Source organism: Salmo salar, chromosome ssa12 (genome assembly GCF_905237065.1).
Source record: "Salmo salar chromosome ssa12, Ssal_v3.1, whole genome shotgun sequence".
In the NCBI taxonomy this organism is placed as follows: domain Eukaryota; kingdom Metazoa; phylum Chordata; class Actinopteri; order Salmoniformes; family Salmonidae; genus Salmo; species Salmo salar.
Window position 1 is genome coordinate 7,948,955 of NC_059453.1, and position 16,373 is coordinate 7,965,327.

Consider the following 16,373-nt stretch of genomic DNA (forward strand, 5'->3'; position numbering starts at 1 on the left):
CTGCAAAAAAAACATGACTAAAGGACACCAATAAGATGAAGAGACTTGCTTGGGCGAAGAAACACGAGCAATTGACATTAGACCAGTGGAAATCTGTCCTTTGGTCTGATGAGTCCAAATTTGAGATTTTTGGTTCCAACAGCCGTGTCTTTATGAGACGCATAGTAGGTGAACGGATGATCTCCACATGTGTGGTTCCCACTGTGAAGCATGGAGGAGGTGTGATGGTGTGGGCGTGCTTTGCAGGTGACATTGTCAGTGATTTATTTCGAATTTAAGGCACAGTTAACCAGCATTGCTACCTCAGCATTCTGCAGTGATATGCCATCCCATCTGGTTTGAGCTTAGTGGGATTATCATTTGTTTTTCAACAGGACAATGACCCAAAACACACCTCCATGCTGTGTAAGGGCTATTTGACCAAGAAGGAGAGTGTTGGAATGCGGCATCAGATGACCTGGCCTCCACAATTACCCGACCTCAACCCAATTGAGATGGTTTGGGATGAGTTGGACCGCAGAGTGAAGGAAAAGCAGCCATCAAGTGCTCAGCATATGTGGGAAATCCTTCAAGGCTCTTGGAAAAGCATTCCCCATGAAGCTGGTTTAGAGAATGCCAAGAGTGTGCAAAACTGTCATTAAGGCAAAGGGTGGCTACTTTGAAGAATCTCAAATATATTTTGATATAGACTTTTTTGCTTACTACATGATTCCATATGTGTTATTTCATAATTTTGATGTCTTCACTATTATTCTAAAATGTAGAAAACAGTAAAAATAAAGAAAGACCCTTGAATGAGTAGGTATGTCCAAACTTTTGACCTGTACTATACATCTACATAATGTATTGTTACACCATGTAGGAGAAATTGGCTGCGTTCAGACTTTTTTTCACTCATTGGTATTTTGATCTGAAAAGTATCTGATTTGAAAAGATCAAAAGACCAATTAGTGTGGGGGGGGGGATGCAGAATTGGGTTGCCTGTGTAAACGCAAATGAAATAAATGAAAAATAAACGTATTTTCTGAAAATAAAATAAATATTTCCGTTAACTGCATTATCTACTCCAGTCAGCAGATGGCGATATGAGTTTTACAGGCGAAGCTGCACAGTGTGACGTATAATCTAGTGGACGGGACACCGCTTCTACAACGACAGCTAATCAGTCGCTTAGATAGCTTGCTAACCAACATAGCTGAAACATTGGAGCTATTTAGACGTTTTCGGTGTACATTAATCACACGTCTGTCGTGTCTACTAGTTACCCATCCCCCGCTTCATATTGTAGGTAACTGGTTAAATTAGCATTAGGCTAGTCGCTTATGCTAACTATCTAAGTTGGCTATCTTAATAACATTCCGGACCATGAGCTCACTAAACTACTCTCCCCATGCAAAAGAAGAGGATGTCTGCTGGACTGAGAAACAGGGTCTGTGGCTTAATATTGTCGTGAAAGAAGAAGAGGAAGAGAAGGATGTCACAGTGAAAGGCGATGAAGAAACTTCCAGAGTGAAAGATGAGGAAGAGATTACTGTCACAATGAAAGAGGAGGACGAGGAAGAAGAGTATGAGACTGGAGATCTGATTAACAGCCGTGAGTAATGTTACTATCTTAAAAACAGGAGCACAAACTCTGCCAATTTGTTGAACTGATGTGGATTTTCGAAGTGGAAATCCGTGATTCAAACAACAACAAAATGGCCGCCATGGCACTCGTTATGGTGAACAGCTAAAGGTTGGGTGCTGGAGACACCGATATGTAATAACTGTCAAATTCCATAAAATAGCTATGAATACAAGGACTGACCATCCAAATGATAAGAATAATAGTTTAAGCAGGTTCTAAAACTATACAGTGTTTGTTTACGACTTTTTTAAAACAAGCTATCATCCTAACTGACGTGTAAATTACAACACACATTTCCGTTTTCAAACTTCTAACATGGCTGTATGGCATTTCTACTAACGAGACTCAGTGCATACAATGGCGATGTCCACGATAAGTATAGGGCCCCACAGTGGAGGTGTCATATTACCCATAAAACCTAGCGATCAAACAGGGAATGCTTCCATTCGTTTTTCCGCCATACATTTTTCCCATGGGGAATTTTAGAAATGCTTAAAATAAGGGCTGTGTATTGTGTAGATTTACCCTGGCGTGACGTTTTGATGACAGTTTAAAGTTATCTCGGACAAGGTGACTTATCAATATATTCAGCTTTATTTACTCTCAAATTCGGAAATGCTTATCGACGTTATGCAAGACTACAAATCCCTGAAATATCCTGCACGTCCACTTACGAAAAAAATGTATTGGTCACATGCACATGGTTAGCAGATGTTATTGCAAGTGTAGCGACATGCCTGTGCTTCTAGTTCTGACAGTGCAGCGATAAATAACAATTCCACAACAAATACCTAATACACACAAATCTAAGTAAACGAATGGACCAAGAATATATTAATATATGGATGAGCGATGTCAGAGCGCATTGGCTAAGATGCAATAGACAGTATAGAATACAGTATATACATATGAGATGAGTAATGCCAGATATGTAAACATTGGATGTGGAATTATTAAAGTGACTAGTGATCCATTTATTACAGTGGCCAATGATTTCAAGTCTGTATGTAGGCAGCAGCGCATCTGTGCTAGTGATGGCTGTTTAACAGTCTGATGGCCTTGAGATAGAAGCTGTTTTTCAGTTTCTCGGTTCTACTGCATCAAAAACATGTTTTTTTACTGCAGTAATTTTGCAGTGTAACTGCAGTTACAGCGCAGTATAACTGCACTTTCACTACAGTTTCAAAAATGCAATCTTTTTTTTGTAAGGGTCGTCTCTAGTTGACACCTTTGCAAACATCTATTGTGTCACAGAATTGTCAATTTAAAGACATTTAGGCAAAGTATTCATGACTAAATTTAGCTAACATTAGCTAGTTAATCCAGAGATTTTTACTTTTGCCTAGATTTGGCAGTCGCGTCCTGATCAGCGGGACGTGTAGTAGTGATGCACCGATACAACATTTTTTTGCCCATAGGGCAGCACATAATTGGCCCACCGTCGTCCGGGGTAGGCCATCATTGTAAATAAGTATTTGTTCTTAACTGACTTGCCTAGTTAAATAAAGGTTACACACACACACCACACTGACCAAGAAGTTATTTTGTTGGAATTTTACGTATGTCCCCATTACCAGTAAAGCATAATCAAAACCTATTTCTTTCACTTACTGTGCTGTTTGGTTGTTCATTTGTTCAGTCGTTTCATTCTCCACCAGGATTTCTATGGAACGCCGTTTGGGTCTTCGGTGTCAAGAAATATACTATTTAACACGATTTGACGTGTCAATTAAGCTTGTTGACCAATCAGCACCTGAATATGACTGCACGTCACATAATAATTTAACGCGTTCATTCATTTTTTACGTAGTTATTACACATTGATTACATGATCACTCGAATTTCATATGTCACAACGATTCATCGATACATATGCTATGATGCTGGTGAAGGTGTCTCGTGCACCTATAGTGCTGGTCATTTAAAAAAGCTAACTAGCTCATGGAGGCAAACAATGTTCTTCCCCAAAAACATAGCAAAACGACAATCTGTTTCAGTAGCTATAGTTAGCTAGCTAACTACATAGCAAGGTGTCATCTAAAATAACCCTAATCTATAAGACAGTTCTTATTTGATTAATGGTGGTCGCACCCATCTATGTGAAGCTAGCCACAATAAGGATTAGACACTATAGTGGACTATGCAGTTACCCTTCAAAATAAAAGTTTGGCCTAATTCAAATATTTTATAGTCATTTGCATCACTGTCAATGACATACTTTTATTTTGAAGGCTAACCGCAAATTCCACTGTTGTGCCTAATCCTTATTGTGGCTAGCTTCACAACACATAACCCAGTCTGGTCGAGCCTCACTAGCCAGATGAAGCTAGCTGTCTGCTTATAACTTTAGCTTTGGGCAACAGGGTTAAAAGTTCTTACTGACACCGAGTTTGTGAAAAATCAGAGCGCCACATTCAAAACCACAAATCTAATCATTTCAATTTCTCAAACATAGGACTATGTTACACCATTTTATAGATACACTTCTCCTGAATCGAACCACGTTCTCCGATTTCAAAAAGGCTTTACAGCGAAAGCAAAACATTACATTATGTTAGGAGAGTACATCGACACAAATAACCACACAGCCATTTTCAAAGCTACTACATGCATCACAAAAACCCAAAACACAGCTAAATGAGGCACTAACCTTTGACGATCTTCATCAGATGACACTCCTAGGACATCATGTTACACAATGCATGCATTTTTTGTTCGATAAAGTTCATATTTATATATAAAAACAGCATTTTACATTGGCACGTGACGTTCAGAAAATATTTTGCCTCCAATACTGCCGGTGAATCAGCACTACAATTTACAAAAATACTCGTCATAAACGTTGCTAAAATATTAAACTGTCATTCAAAGAATTATAGATGAACATCTCCTTTATGCAACCACCTTGACAGATTTCAAAATAACTTTACTGGGAAAGCACACTTTGCAATAATCTGAGTACTGCGCTCAGAAAAATACACTAGGCAATACAGAGCTGCCATTTTGGAGTCATCTAAAATATTAAATAGCATTAGAAATATTCACTTACCTTTGATGATCTTCATCAGAAGGCACTTCCAGGAATCCCAGGTCGACAATAAATGTTGTTCTGTTCGATAAACTCCATAATTTATGTCCAAATAGCTCCTTGTTGTTCGCGCGTTCAGTTCAGCTACTCCAAATGTAGGAAGCGGAACGAAAAGTTTTAAAAAATCTATTTACGTTCGTTGAAACGTCAAACGTTGTAAAGCATCAATCTTTAGGGCCTTTAGAATGCGAAAAATTCAGTAATATTCTAACCGGACGGTTTCAGTGTCTTGAAAAACGTTTTGGAACAGAGCTACCTCCTCACATGAATGCGCGCCAATGAACTGATGTCCTTCCCTGGGTCTACAACTTCCCAGCCTTCTCATTCGGTCTCTGTTCATCGTAGACGCCTCAAACAACTTTCTAAAGACTGTTGACATCTAGTGGAAGCCTTAGGAAGTGCACAATGATTACCATGTCACTGTGTGTTCGATAGGCAATGACTTGTAAAGAGTCCACGCATCAGATTTCCACTTCCTGGTAGGATTTTTGTCAGGTTTTTGCCTGCCATATGAGTTCTGTTATACTCACAGACATCATTCAAACAGTTTTAGAAACTTCAGAGTGTTTTCTATCCAAATCTAATAATAATATGCATATCCTAGCTTCTGAGTTTGAGTACGAGGCAGTTTAAATGGGCACGTATTTCATCCGAATATGAAAATACTGCCCCCTATCCTGAAGGGGTCAGTAAGAGGTTTTAAGTAGCTGGCTAGCTATTTATTTTCATGAACTGAAGTTCAGTTTCAGTAGTCGAACAACAAGTGGCTATCTAGCTAATACTTACTCACAAGGATTCCTAAATCATTGCTAAGAATAATGAAAATGACTGCAGTTTCTACTGGTCATTGTTTTCAGGCTGGTTGTATTGGTGCAAGCTAGGTACAAAGCTAAAGCTGGCTACCCCAGAAGTTGCGGTCAAACAATGATGCTTTATTACCAACTCGGTATTGTAAACACATCGTTTGTGGCCGGTGTTTGCTTGTATGCAGATTTTTATGTACAGCTTTGACAGTGCTACTGTATCCTTTTTGACACGCAAAGACCCAAACGGCGTTCCATGGTATGTATGTCATGAAGCTAATAGCAGTGATGCTATTACTGTGTAACTCCGGTAGGGCAACATCTGAAAAATAGCGCACTTGGTAGTGTGTACCAGTGCTCGACCAGTTGGCGAAAGCCAACATCACCCACGACAGAGAACAGTTGCTTGTCGAGGGCAATGAATTCCATTATCTTGGCTTTAATGGATTTCGCCTTTGAGTTGTCTCGCTGGAATTTTGTTACTCTTTCAAATGACTGCTCGACTTGTTGACTGCTCGATCCACACAGCAGACATTGTGGGCTAGGTTAGGAATGCTGTGTTGCACGTATAGCTCAACATTTTATGTGTCGTCATTACATCATGTGCCTACGTTATATCGGTATGGACGTCAGCTTTGACATTGGTTTTGCACATCGGCGTTAAACTAGACATCGGGCTGATGTTGGCATTTTTAGATAATATCGTCTGATTCCGATATGTTCACCGATATATCGTGCATCCCTAATTTGTAGTTATTTGTGATAGCCACATTAGCAGCTAATTAGCATAACATTTTTAGGGGGTAAATACAGGCGAATGTATTGATAAAAGCCATCTTGTCAAAACATCACTCCAGGGTAAGCCTTAGTGTTTCTAAAATCCCTTATGGGAAAAATGAATGATGGAAAAACAAGTGGAACCATTTCCTTGTTTGACCGCTAGGTTTTATGGGTATTATACTGTACTACTCTATGACATTGGGAGCTACTTTTGGATTTGTCAGCTCCAAAATAGTTACACCTCCCACATTGAATAGACAAGGGGTGCGTTCAGTTCGCTTTAACGTTTGTTACGTTGGGGAACGGTTTGTGCTGAATGACAAGTTTACCAAAACGTTCTTGAACAGACTTTGAGGTATGTTTGCTCTGTTTGGTGGGTGTGCCAGGGTGCGGGTGTGGCTTAAAGCAATGGATCGTGTTTGTCTGGTGCACCGTGGCTCAGCATAATCAAAGGCCAGTCATGTCATCAATCAATCAGCTGATGTCACAAAGTGCTGTAAAGGCCAGTCATGTCATCAGGTCGAAAGCAGGGAGGAACGACCTTCTCAAATAGAACAGTAATCTGTCAACAAGGCAGCATGGTACATCATCCAGAAACATACAACTTCTTTTCTAACTAGTTTTCTTTGGGAAGGCATGTGGAGAGAAAAAAACAAATCCCACTCATTGCTCCACATGCTCTATGTCACTTTGTTTTGAGCCGACCTCACTTTGGGGTTCCAAAACGATTGCAGTCAATTTTCACCCAGTGCAAAACATGCCCAAACACACGCCCCCTCAGTGAGGGATGTATTTATCTACTATCCCCCATAGTATAAAAGTTGACCTATTCTCTGCAGCCTGGGACAGGGATGCGATAGATCCCAAATTAATACAAGCACTAGCATCAACAACAAAAAAATGTATGCGACGTGGGTGACGCAAAACAGATCAGAACTTTTAGCTTAAAATGTTGATGAACTATTAGGCTATTTCTTCACATTATAAGCGCAGCAATGCGCACATGGTAGTAGGCTATAAGCACACATGTTCCATTAGCGGAAAACACCATTATCAAAAGTGACCGCAAATGCATGCATGTAATGCTTTTATTATAAAAACTCTTTTTAATAATGGCGCTGCTTATTAATGCCAGTTACGCTCTACACCCTTTGTAAAGCGGATTAATGTGTTATTTGGCCACTTTAGTTGTGATACAAACCTTATTAAAAGATATAGGCCTATCGGCTAGGCTACATGAGGGGGCAGGGGCAGAACGACAGATTTTTACCTTGTCTGTTCGGGGATTCGATCTTGCAACCTTTTGGTTACAGGTCCAAGAATTTTCCACGCACAGTTTGTGCCTGTATTTAGTTTTCATGCTAGTGAGGGCTGAGAATCCACTCTCACATAGGTACGTGGTTGCAAAGGGCATCAGTGTCTTTAACAGCTCGATTTCCAAGGCAGGATACTCTGAGCGCAGCCCAATCCAAAAATCTGGCAGTGGCTTCTGATTTAAGTAAAATTTTCACAGAACCGCTTGTTGCAATTTCGATGAGGCTGTCTTGTTCAGATATCGGTAAGTGGACTGGAGGCAGGGCATGAACGGGATAATGAATCCAGTTGTTTGTGTCATCCGTTTCGGGAAAGTACCTGCGTAATTGCGCACCGAACTCACTCAGGTGCTTCGCTATAGCACATTTGACATTTGTCCGTAAGCTTGAGTTCATTTGCACACACAAAAATCATACAATGATGGAAAGACCTGTGTGTTGTCCTTGTTAATGCAGACAGAGAAGAGCTCCAACTTCTGAATTATAGCCTCAAATTTTGTCCAGCACATTGAATATAGTTGCGGAGAGTCTCTGTAATCCTAGATTCAGATTATTCAGAACATCACCCAGATAAACCAGTCGTGTGAGAAACTCGTCAACATGCAAGCGGTCAGACAAGGGAAAATTTATGATCAGTACAGAACTTTAAGCTCATCCCTCAAACGTGTCGATACTTTGCCCCTTGATAACAGCGTACTTCTGTATGTTGTAAAAGCGTTACATGGTCGCTGCCATATCATTGCATAGCGCAGAAAATACACGAGAGTTCAGGGGCCTTGCTTTTACTTCTTCAGGATTGGTGTGTCCCCCACGAGACGTTTGAGCTAACGTAGGCTAATGCGATTTAGCATGAGGTTGTAAGTAACAAGAACATTTCCCAGGACACACACACATCTGATATTGGCAGAAAGATTCACAAAAATGTAAGCTAACTGATCTGTCCAATTGTGAAGTAATACCATGCTATTGTTTGAGGAGAGTGCACTGTTATGAACTTAAAGTTATTAATAAACCAATTAGGCACATTTGGGCTTTCTTGATACATTTATTTTTTACAGAAATGCGATGGTTCATTGGATCAGTCTAAAACTTTGCACATACACTGTTGCTATCTTGTGGCCTGGGCTAGAATAATACATTATGGCCTTTCTCTTGCATTTCAAAGATGATGGTACAAAAAACGGTATTTTTTTTCTTTGTATCTTCTTTTACAAAATCTAATGTGTTATATTCTCCTACATTCATTTCACATTTCCACACACTTAAGTGTTTCCTTTCAAATGGTATCAAGAATATATATATCCTTGCTTCAATGCCTGAGCTACAGGACGTTAGATTTGGGTATGTCATTTTAGGCGAAAATTGAAAATAGGGGGCGGATCCTTATTATCAAAGTTAACCATTTTCACTCTAGTGTCCAAAACGTCTTTCAAGCTGTCAGACATTCCTTTGTAAGCAAGAGCCTCTTGTTGGATGCTGCAGTGTACCCAAGTGGCGTCGGCAGCAACTGCTTGCGCGCGCATTACCACTCCACTATGTCTCCCAGTCATGGCTTTTGCGCAATCAGTACAGATACCAACACATCTTGACCACCGAAGTCCATTACTTTAAAAATATCCTCTCCTGTTGTCCTGGTTTCCAGTGGTTTTCAGAAGAGGATATCTTCCTTAATTGACCCCCCATAAACCTAACGGACATATATCAGTAGCTGTGCCAGGCCCGCCATGTCTGACTCATCCATCCAAAGTCTTACTACTCGAAAGTCGTCTTAATTCTCGCTCAAAAGACTCCTGTGGCTTATTTTTCTAATTGTCTTGTTTTGTTTCTAAAAGTCTGTGCAAGAGTGAAGATAGTACCCAGGAAAACGCACTACTCCCAATATAAGTGAAATTCCAAATCAATGTAGTTATTATATTTGCGCCTCTTCGATGGTCCAACGTCCCTGTCTGTTGTTCCGTGCTTTCCCGGGTAAGGGGGCAGTAGCTCTTCGGCTGCATCAGATTCACAACTGTCAGTGTCCATGCTAGCTGGGCTAACAACACATGTAGAATTACTGAATTATTGGATGTGCTCGTGGAAGCAGAACAACTTGTGTCGTCGACAGGTGCAGGTGTAGTACTGCTGGTAGTAGCAGGTGTAGTACTGCTGGTAGTAGCAGGTGTAGTACTGCTGGTAGTAGCAGGTGTAGTACTGCTGGTAGTAGCAGGTGTAGTACTGCTGGTAGTAGCAGTACTACCAGTAGAGCTGATATGTGTCTCTATGGACGCCTTACTAAATGGACTGTTATTTTTATAATTCAAATGGAACACACTTTGTTAACAACATATTGTCATTAAAATAAGTTGACTAGGGCTGTTGCGGCACATTTGGGCTTTCTTGATACCCAGACGGCATTGCTGTACCCCTGGGGGTGCGCGTACCCCAGACGGCATTGCTGTACACCGGTATGGCAGTAATTTGGTCACCGCAACAGCCCTATGTGTGCACCCAGGTATACCTAGTCAACTTATTTTAATGTTAACAAAGTGTGTTCCATTTGAATTATAAAAATAACTTTATTACATTAAGAAATTTTTTTTTTGTCATTTTGAGACTACAGGAAATAGGGTGACTGCTGTGTTAAAAAATGACAGTGTTGGGGGCCTCCCGAGTGGCGCAGCGGTCTAAGGCACTGCATCGCGGTGTTGCGGTGTCACTACAGCCTGGCGTTCTATTCCAGTCCCACAGTCCCTCATGTTTTGGGAGGACGAGACTGTTTGGGAGTTGCAGCAATGAGACAAGATCGTAATCACGAAAAAGGGGGTAAAAATGACAAAATATTAACTACGGTAATCTCAGTCACAGCCAGGCAGTCAGAGACACAGGTCAAACCATCAAACGAGAATGAGTAGAAGGGACTCGGAACCTCCAAACCTGGCAATTTCACTGGTCAACTTATGGGTACACTAACAACAGCTGCCTGGTATTGTGACGCTTTAGCCGGGGGAGGGGAGCAGGCCTGCCCTGGCTTTACGTGGGGAGAGTGGAAGGCTCAACAAATCACACAATTTAACTCAACAAATCACAGCACAGATTGAAGGGAAAACTTCCTGCTTTTACTACCTGCAATGATACACTTGCAATGGCTGCCAGTTTACTCATTATGACATCATTGACTTGAATGGCCATGTCTGTTCTATTCATTCTATTTCTGTGGGTAAAACATGGAAAGGGTTTTGATCAAATCAAGCTTTATTTGTACAGCACATTTCAGACATGGAATGCAACGCAATGTGCTTTACAGGAGAAAAAAAAGTATGAATGATAAAAGCTGAAAAATGTACTACACAAGATAAACATTAAAAAAACTAAGAATCACATCAACTGAAAAGCACCTTGAGGAAAAGCAAATCTAAAAATGTTTTGAAGATCTTTTTTTAAGTTTTAGAAGTTTCATCTCCCCTCAGTTTCTATGGCAGGCTATTCCAGATAATAATTGATAGAACACAAGAAACAAACCTCTGTCATTTTAACTTTAATATAATGTAGTATAAATAATAGATGTGGTTCTCAATGGGTTTTTCTTCTTCACTAAGAAACATTTGCTCTTCACTTTTGGCACACAAACAGAATTTAGAAGCCAAAAAAAATTCCATAGGCTTTTGTCATGTGCAAAGAATCTTGGGGATAGTATCAGATACAGTGCCTTGCGAAACGTATTCGGCCCCCTTGAACTTTTTGACCTTTTGCCACATTTCAGGCTTCAAACATAAAGATATAAAACTGTAATTTTTTGTGAAGAATCAACAACAAGTGGGACACAATCATGAAGTGGAATGAAATTTATTGGATATTTCAAACTTTTTTAACAAATAAGAAACTGAAAAATTGGCCGTGCAAAATTATTCAGCCCCCTTAAGTTAATACTTTGTAGCGCCACCTTTTGCTGCGATTACAGCTGTAAGTCGCTTGGGGTATGTCTCTATCAGTTTTGCACATCGAGAGACTGACATTTTTGCCCATTCCTCCTTGCAAAACAGCTCGAGCTCAGTGAGGTTGGATGGAGAGCGTTTGTGAACAGCAGTTTTCAGTTCTTTCCACAGATTCTCGATTGGATTCAGGTCTGGACTTTGACTTGGCCATTCTAACACCTGGATATGTTTATTTGTGAACCATTCCATTGTAGATTTTGCTTTATGTTTTGGATCATTGTCTTGTTGGAAGACAAATCTCCGTCCCAGTCTCAGGTCTTTTGCAGACTCCATCAGGTTTTCTTCCAGAATGGTCCTGTATTTGGCTCCATCCATCTTCCCATCAATTTTAACCATCTTCCCTGCCCCTGCTGAAGAAAAGCAGGCCCAAACCATGATGCTGCCACCACCATGTTTGACAGTGGGGATGGTGTGTTCAGGGTGATGCGCTGTGTTGCTTTTACGCCAAACATAACGTTTTGCATTGTTGCCAAAAAGTTCGATTTTGGTTTCATCTGACCAGAGCACCTTCTTCCACATGTTTGGTGTGTCTCCCAGGTGGCTAGTGGCAAACTTTAAACGACATCTTTAAGAAATAGCTTTCTTCTTGCCACTCTTCCATAAAGGCCAGATTTGTGCAGTATACGACTGATTGTTGTCCTATGGACAGAGTCTCCCACCTCAGCTGTAGATCTCTGCAGTTCATCCAGAGTGATCATGGGCCTCTTGGCTGCATCTCTGATCAGTCTTCTCCTTGTATGAGCTGAAAGTTTAGAGGGACGGCCGGGTCTTCGTAGATTTGCAGTGGTCTGATACTGCTTCCATTTCAATATTATCGCTTGCACAGTGCTCCTTCGGATGTTTAAAGCTTGGGAAATATTTTTGTATCCAAATCCAGCTTTAAACTTCTCCACAACAGTATCTCGGACCTGCCTGGTGTGTTCCTTGTTCTTCATGATGCTCTCTGCGCTTTAAACGGACCTCTGAGACTATCACAGAGCAGGTGCATTTATACGGAGACTTGATTACACACAGGTGGATTCTATTTATCATCATTAGTCATTTAGGTCAGCATTGGATCATTCAGAGATCCTCACTGAACTTCTGGAGAGAGTTTGCTGCACTGAAAGTAAAGGGGCTGAATAATTTTGCACGGCCAATTCTTCCTTCCACTTCATAATTGTGTCCCACTTGTTGTTGATTCTTCACAAAAAATTACAGTTTTATATCTTTATGTTTGAAGCCTGAAATGTGGCAAAAGGTCAAAGTTCAAGGGGGCCGAATACTTTCACAAGGCACTGTATCTTCGTCAGGTTAAGGGGAGTACATGGCCCACCTTCCAAACCTTGGGGATAGTATCAGATATCTTCGTCAGGTTAAGGGGAGTACATGGCCCACCTTCCAAAGCTTGGGGATAGTACCAGATATCATCATCATCAGGTTAGGGGGAGTACATGGACCGCCTTCCAAACCTTGGGGATAGTACCAGAAATCATTGTCAGGTTAATGATTCAGCAATCAAGGGGGCGAATAACTGCAGTAAAAAACAGGGCAAGGATATCAACCCCAGTGTAACTTTTAACAATGTTTACTGACATCGGCAAGATTGGGAGTCTCATAGGGCGGCGCACAATTGGCCCAGCATCGTCCGGGTTTGGCCGATGTAGGCCATAATTGTAAATAAGAATTTGTTCTTAACTGACTTGCCTAGTTAAATAAAGGTTAATATATATATTTATTTATTTATTTATTTCAACAGGTGTTTCGCGTTTGTAAATTCATCAGTTATTCTGCGCTCTGGTACACTCAGACGAGAGTTCTTGCTAGCTAACCAAATGACTCCTGCATCTCTAGCTGTGTAGCCACAAAAACTAAATGAGGGGGAAAAGTCAGTCACTCACCCACTCCACCAATGACATCCTCCTATTAGCTAGCTCCATGTTTTTAGCTTGCTAACTAAATAGAAACGCTAGCCTATTAGCCACATTATGACTGACTTGTGATCATTGCCCTTGCTAGTCTGATTGTATTGACATTCCCAGCCTTAGTTACATGCGTCTGTTTTCGTCCAAAATATTGAGTCATTGAAACTGAAACAGTGCATCCCGAATGGAGGCAGCAAACAATGTACCAGGCCAGCTGTGATTTACAACCTGAGAGCAATATTTTTGGGACTACTAAGAAATGTATTGGTGAATTATATTATTCATGCATTGAACTGTATCCATCTGTTCTGCCAACAATGCCTTAGTGTACGTCATAGAATGTTGAGTCATATATATATAATCTATTTTTAAAAACCTCTTAAAGTTGGTTTTGTAGCATAAACTGGGAATTTTATAATTTTGACTGATTTATGATTGTCTGTTTGTTTCATATCTGCAAATTAGTTAAAATGCTGTCAGTTCCACTTTAAATAAACACTCTGTCTTTGGCAGGAGAGAGACCAGACTCAGAGGAACCAGAGCCAGAGACGTCCGAACCAGCAAGACGAAATCACTGTTCCTACTGTGGAAAGAGCTTTAACCAGTTAGGGGACCTAAAGAAACATGAGAGGATACATACAGGAGAGAAGCCTCACAAATGCTCCCAGTGTGGACAGTGTTTTACCTGGTTACAGAATCTAAAACAACATCAAATAATACACACAGGCGAGAAGCCTTACCAATGCTCTCAGTGTGAAAAGGCTTTTACCCGGTTAGCACACCTGAAAGAACATAAAATAGTACACACGGGAGAAAAACCTTTCCACTGCTCTCAGTGTGAAAAGCGGTTTACCAAGTTAGGGATCCTAAAACAGCATGAGAGGACGCACACAGAAGAAAAGCCCTACCATTGCTCTCAGTGTGGAAAGAGATTTTCCTTAGCAAAGTACCTGAAAGAGCATGAAAAAATACATACAGGAGAAAAACCTGGAGAGAAGCTTTTCCTCTGCTCCCTGTGCGGAAAGAGTTTTACCCAGTCAACCCACCTGAAATCCCACACAAGAACACACACAGGGGAGAAGCCTTATCAATGCTCTGTTTGTGGAAAGAGATTTTCTCAATCAAGTTGTCTGAAAAAACATAAGAGAATACACACTGGAGAGAAGCCTTACCACTGCTCCCTGTGCGGAAAGAGTTTTACCCGGTTAGATTACCTGAAATCACATAACAGAACACACACAGTAGAGAAGCCTTTACACACAGGAGAGAAGTCATTGTAAATAAGATTTTTTTCTTAATTAACTTGCCTGGTAAATGTTTTTTTGTTTTTTTTTATGAATAATGAAGAAACCTGTGTCTAGTGATGTAGTTCACTGATGTTCAGAATGAACCGTTTTATATACTTTTTATCCCATTTGATGAAAGTGTAGTTTGTATTTTTAAATCTCAAGACATTGAATATGAAATACATTGGTTTGATTGTAGACTACCAATATGTCAGTTTGAATGTGTATGCTCTGTGCGATTACATGGTAATTTTTCAACTCCGGCTCTGTGTGTTGTGTTCATCTGTGTGTGCCATTACTCGAGCACTGTCAAGTGCCATTTACCAGTGACGCGGTTGCTCTATTGTTTACATTTGCATTCAATATGTACAGGCTTTAAGGGAATAGTATGGTCCTGTAAAGATAACAGACCAAGAAAACAATTAGTGCCACAAACGAAGACAATTGTCACAAAATGTTTGTCATTGCAGTTCTACAGTGGAAATGTACCTCTAGTTCCAACTTCTGAACAGCAACATATGTCTCCTTTTATAAATATGGATGAATTGAGATGTTTAGCTCCTTTAAAAAAAAATATGAATGAATTGAGTGAGCACACCTCACATTCCCCCCCAGTCTCTGGCACAGCCCACAGGCTCTGGGACACGTGGGCCGTCCAACAACAACCCCCAACATGAAAGCAAGTTCGCAGCACTTGTGTGGCAGTCAGAGTGGCTTTGCTAATCGCTACCGAACTCAGATCAAATATATATATATATATATATTCTTTCTCCCCGTTTCACCATCAGCCCATCCAGCATTGCAGACAGAAGTAATCCACTGTAGCAACAGGTTATAAACAGGAAGTAATAAGCTCACACGTGGAGTATGTTTGTAGATGGTTACAAATGAACTAAACCCAGCCCTTATCAGAAACTTAGTCAAATTACTTTGCAAGTCAGTTTATCTATGTAAGGGAAAACCCTGATTTGGACAAAATAACATGGGAACATATTGGCATAGCACGAATCATACACACGATTGTAAATACCACCGAAAGCGGTCCAATTGTAACACCCCAAAATTCCTTTAGATGGCGTGCGCACTCCAACGTGGATTTTCATACAGCAAATGATACCCAAGTCAACACCCAAGGGTCAGATTTTGATAAAATGATTTTTTTTTTTGAAAACTTATCACCCCTTAAAAAAGTGGTTTCTGGACCGTTTTTCGATTATTTTTTTCTTCGATTTTTATGTCAATTACACATGTATAAGAGCTGTATGGACATACTTTTGACATATTTTATTGACAATTTTTTGGGTTGTTTTTGCTTGTGCATAAGGCATATGTTTTGTGCATTTGGAATATGATTTCATAGGATGTCAAAAGTGACATTTGCTTGTGCATAAGGCATATGTTTTGTGCATATATTCATAGGGTTTCTGGCTAGGCATATGTTTTGTGCATTTGGAATACGATTTCATAGGAAGTCAAAAGTGACATTTTTTTCTTTTTCTTGCAAAATGCCATTAGAAATGTGCAAATGAAATGTCCAATTCTTTTTTTTGTCAATTATACGTGTATGAAAGTATTGAATGTGCCAAATCAGAATGTTTGTC

At 40.3% G+C, this 16,373-nt stretch overlaps 1 protein-coding gene across 1 annotated transcript; it reads left to right on the forward strand.

Moving 5' to 3' along the window:
* Nucleotides 1-1,102: 1,102 nt before the first annotated feature.
* On the forward strand, nt 1,103-15,030 carry LOC106564049 (zinc finger protein 501). The gene is made up of 2 exons (XM_014130028.2): nt 1,103-1,594; nt 14,000-15,030. Exons 1-2 carry the CDS (start codon nt 1,366-1,368, stop codon nt 14,764-14,766), a joined length of 996 nt encoding a protein of 331 aa, XP_013985503.1. The 5' UTR covers nt 1,103-1,365; the 3' UTR covers nt 14,767-15,030.
* Nucleotides 15,031-16,373: the final 1,343 nt, after the last annotated feature.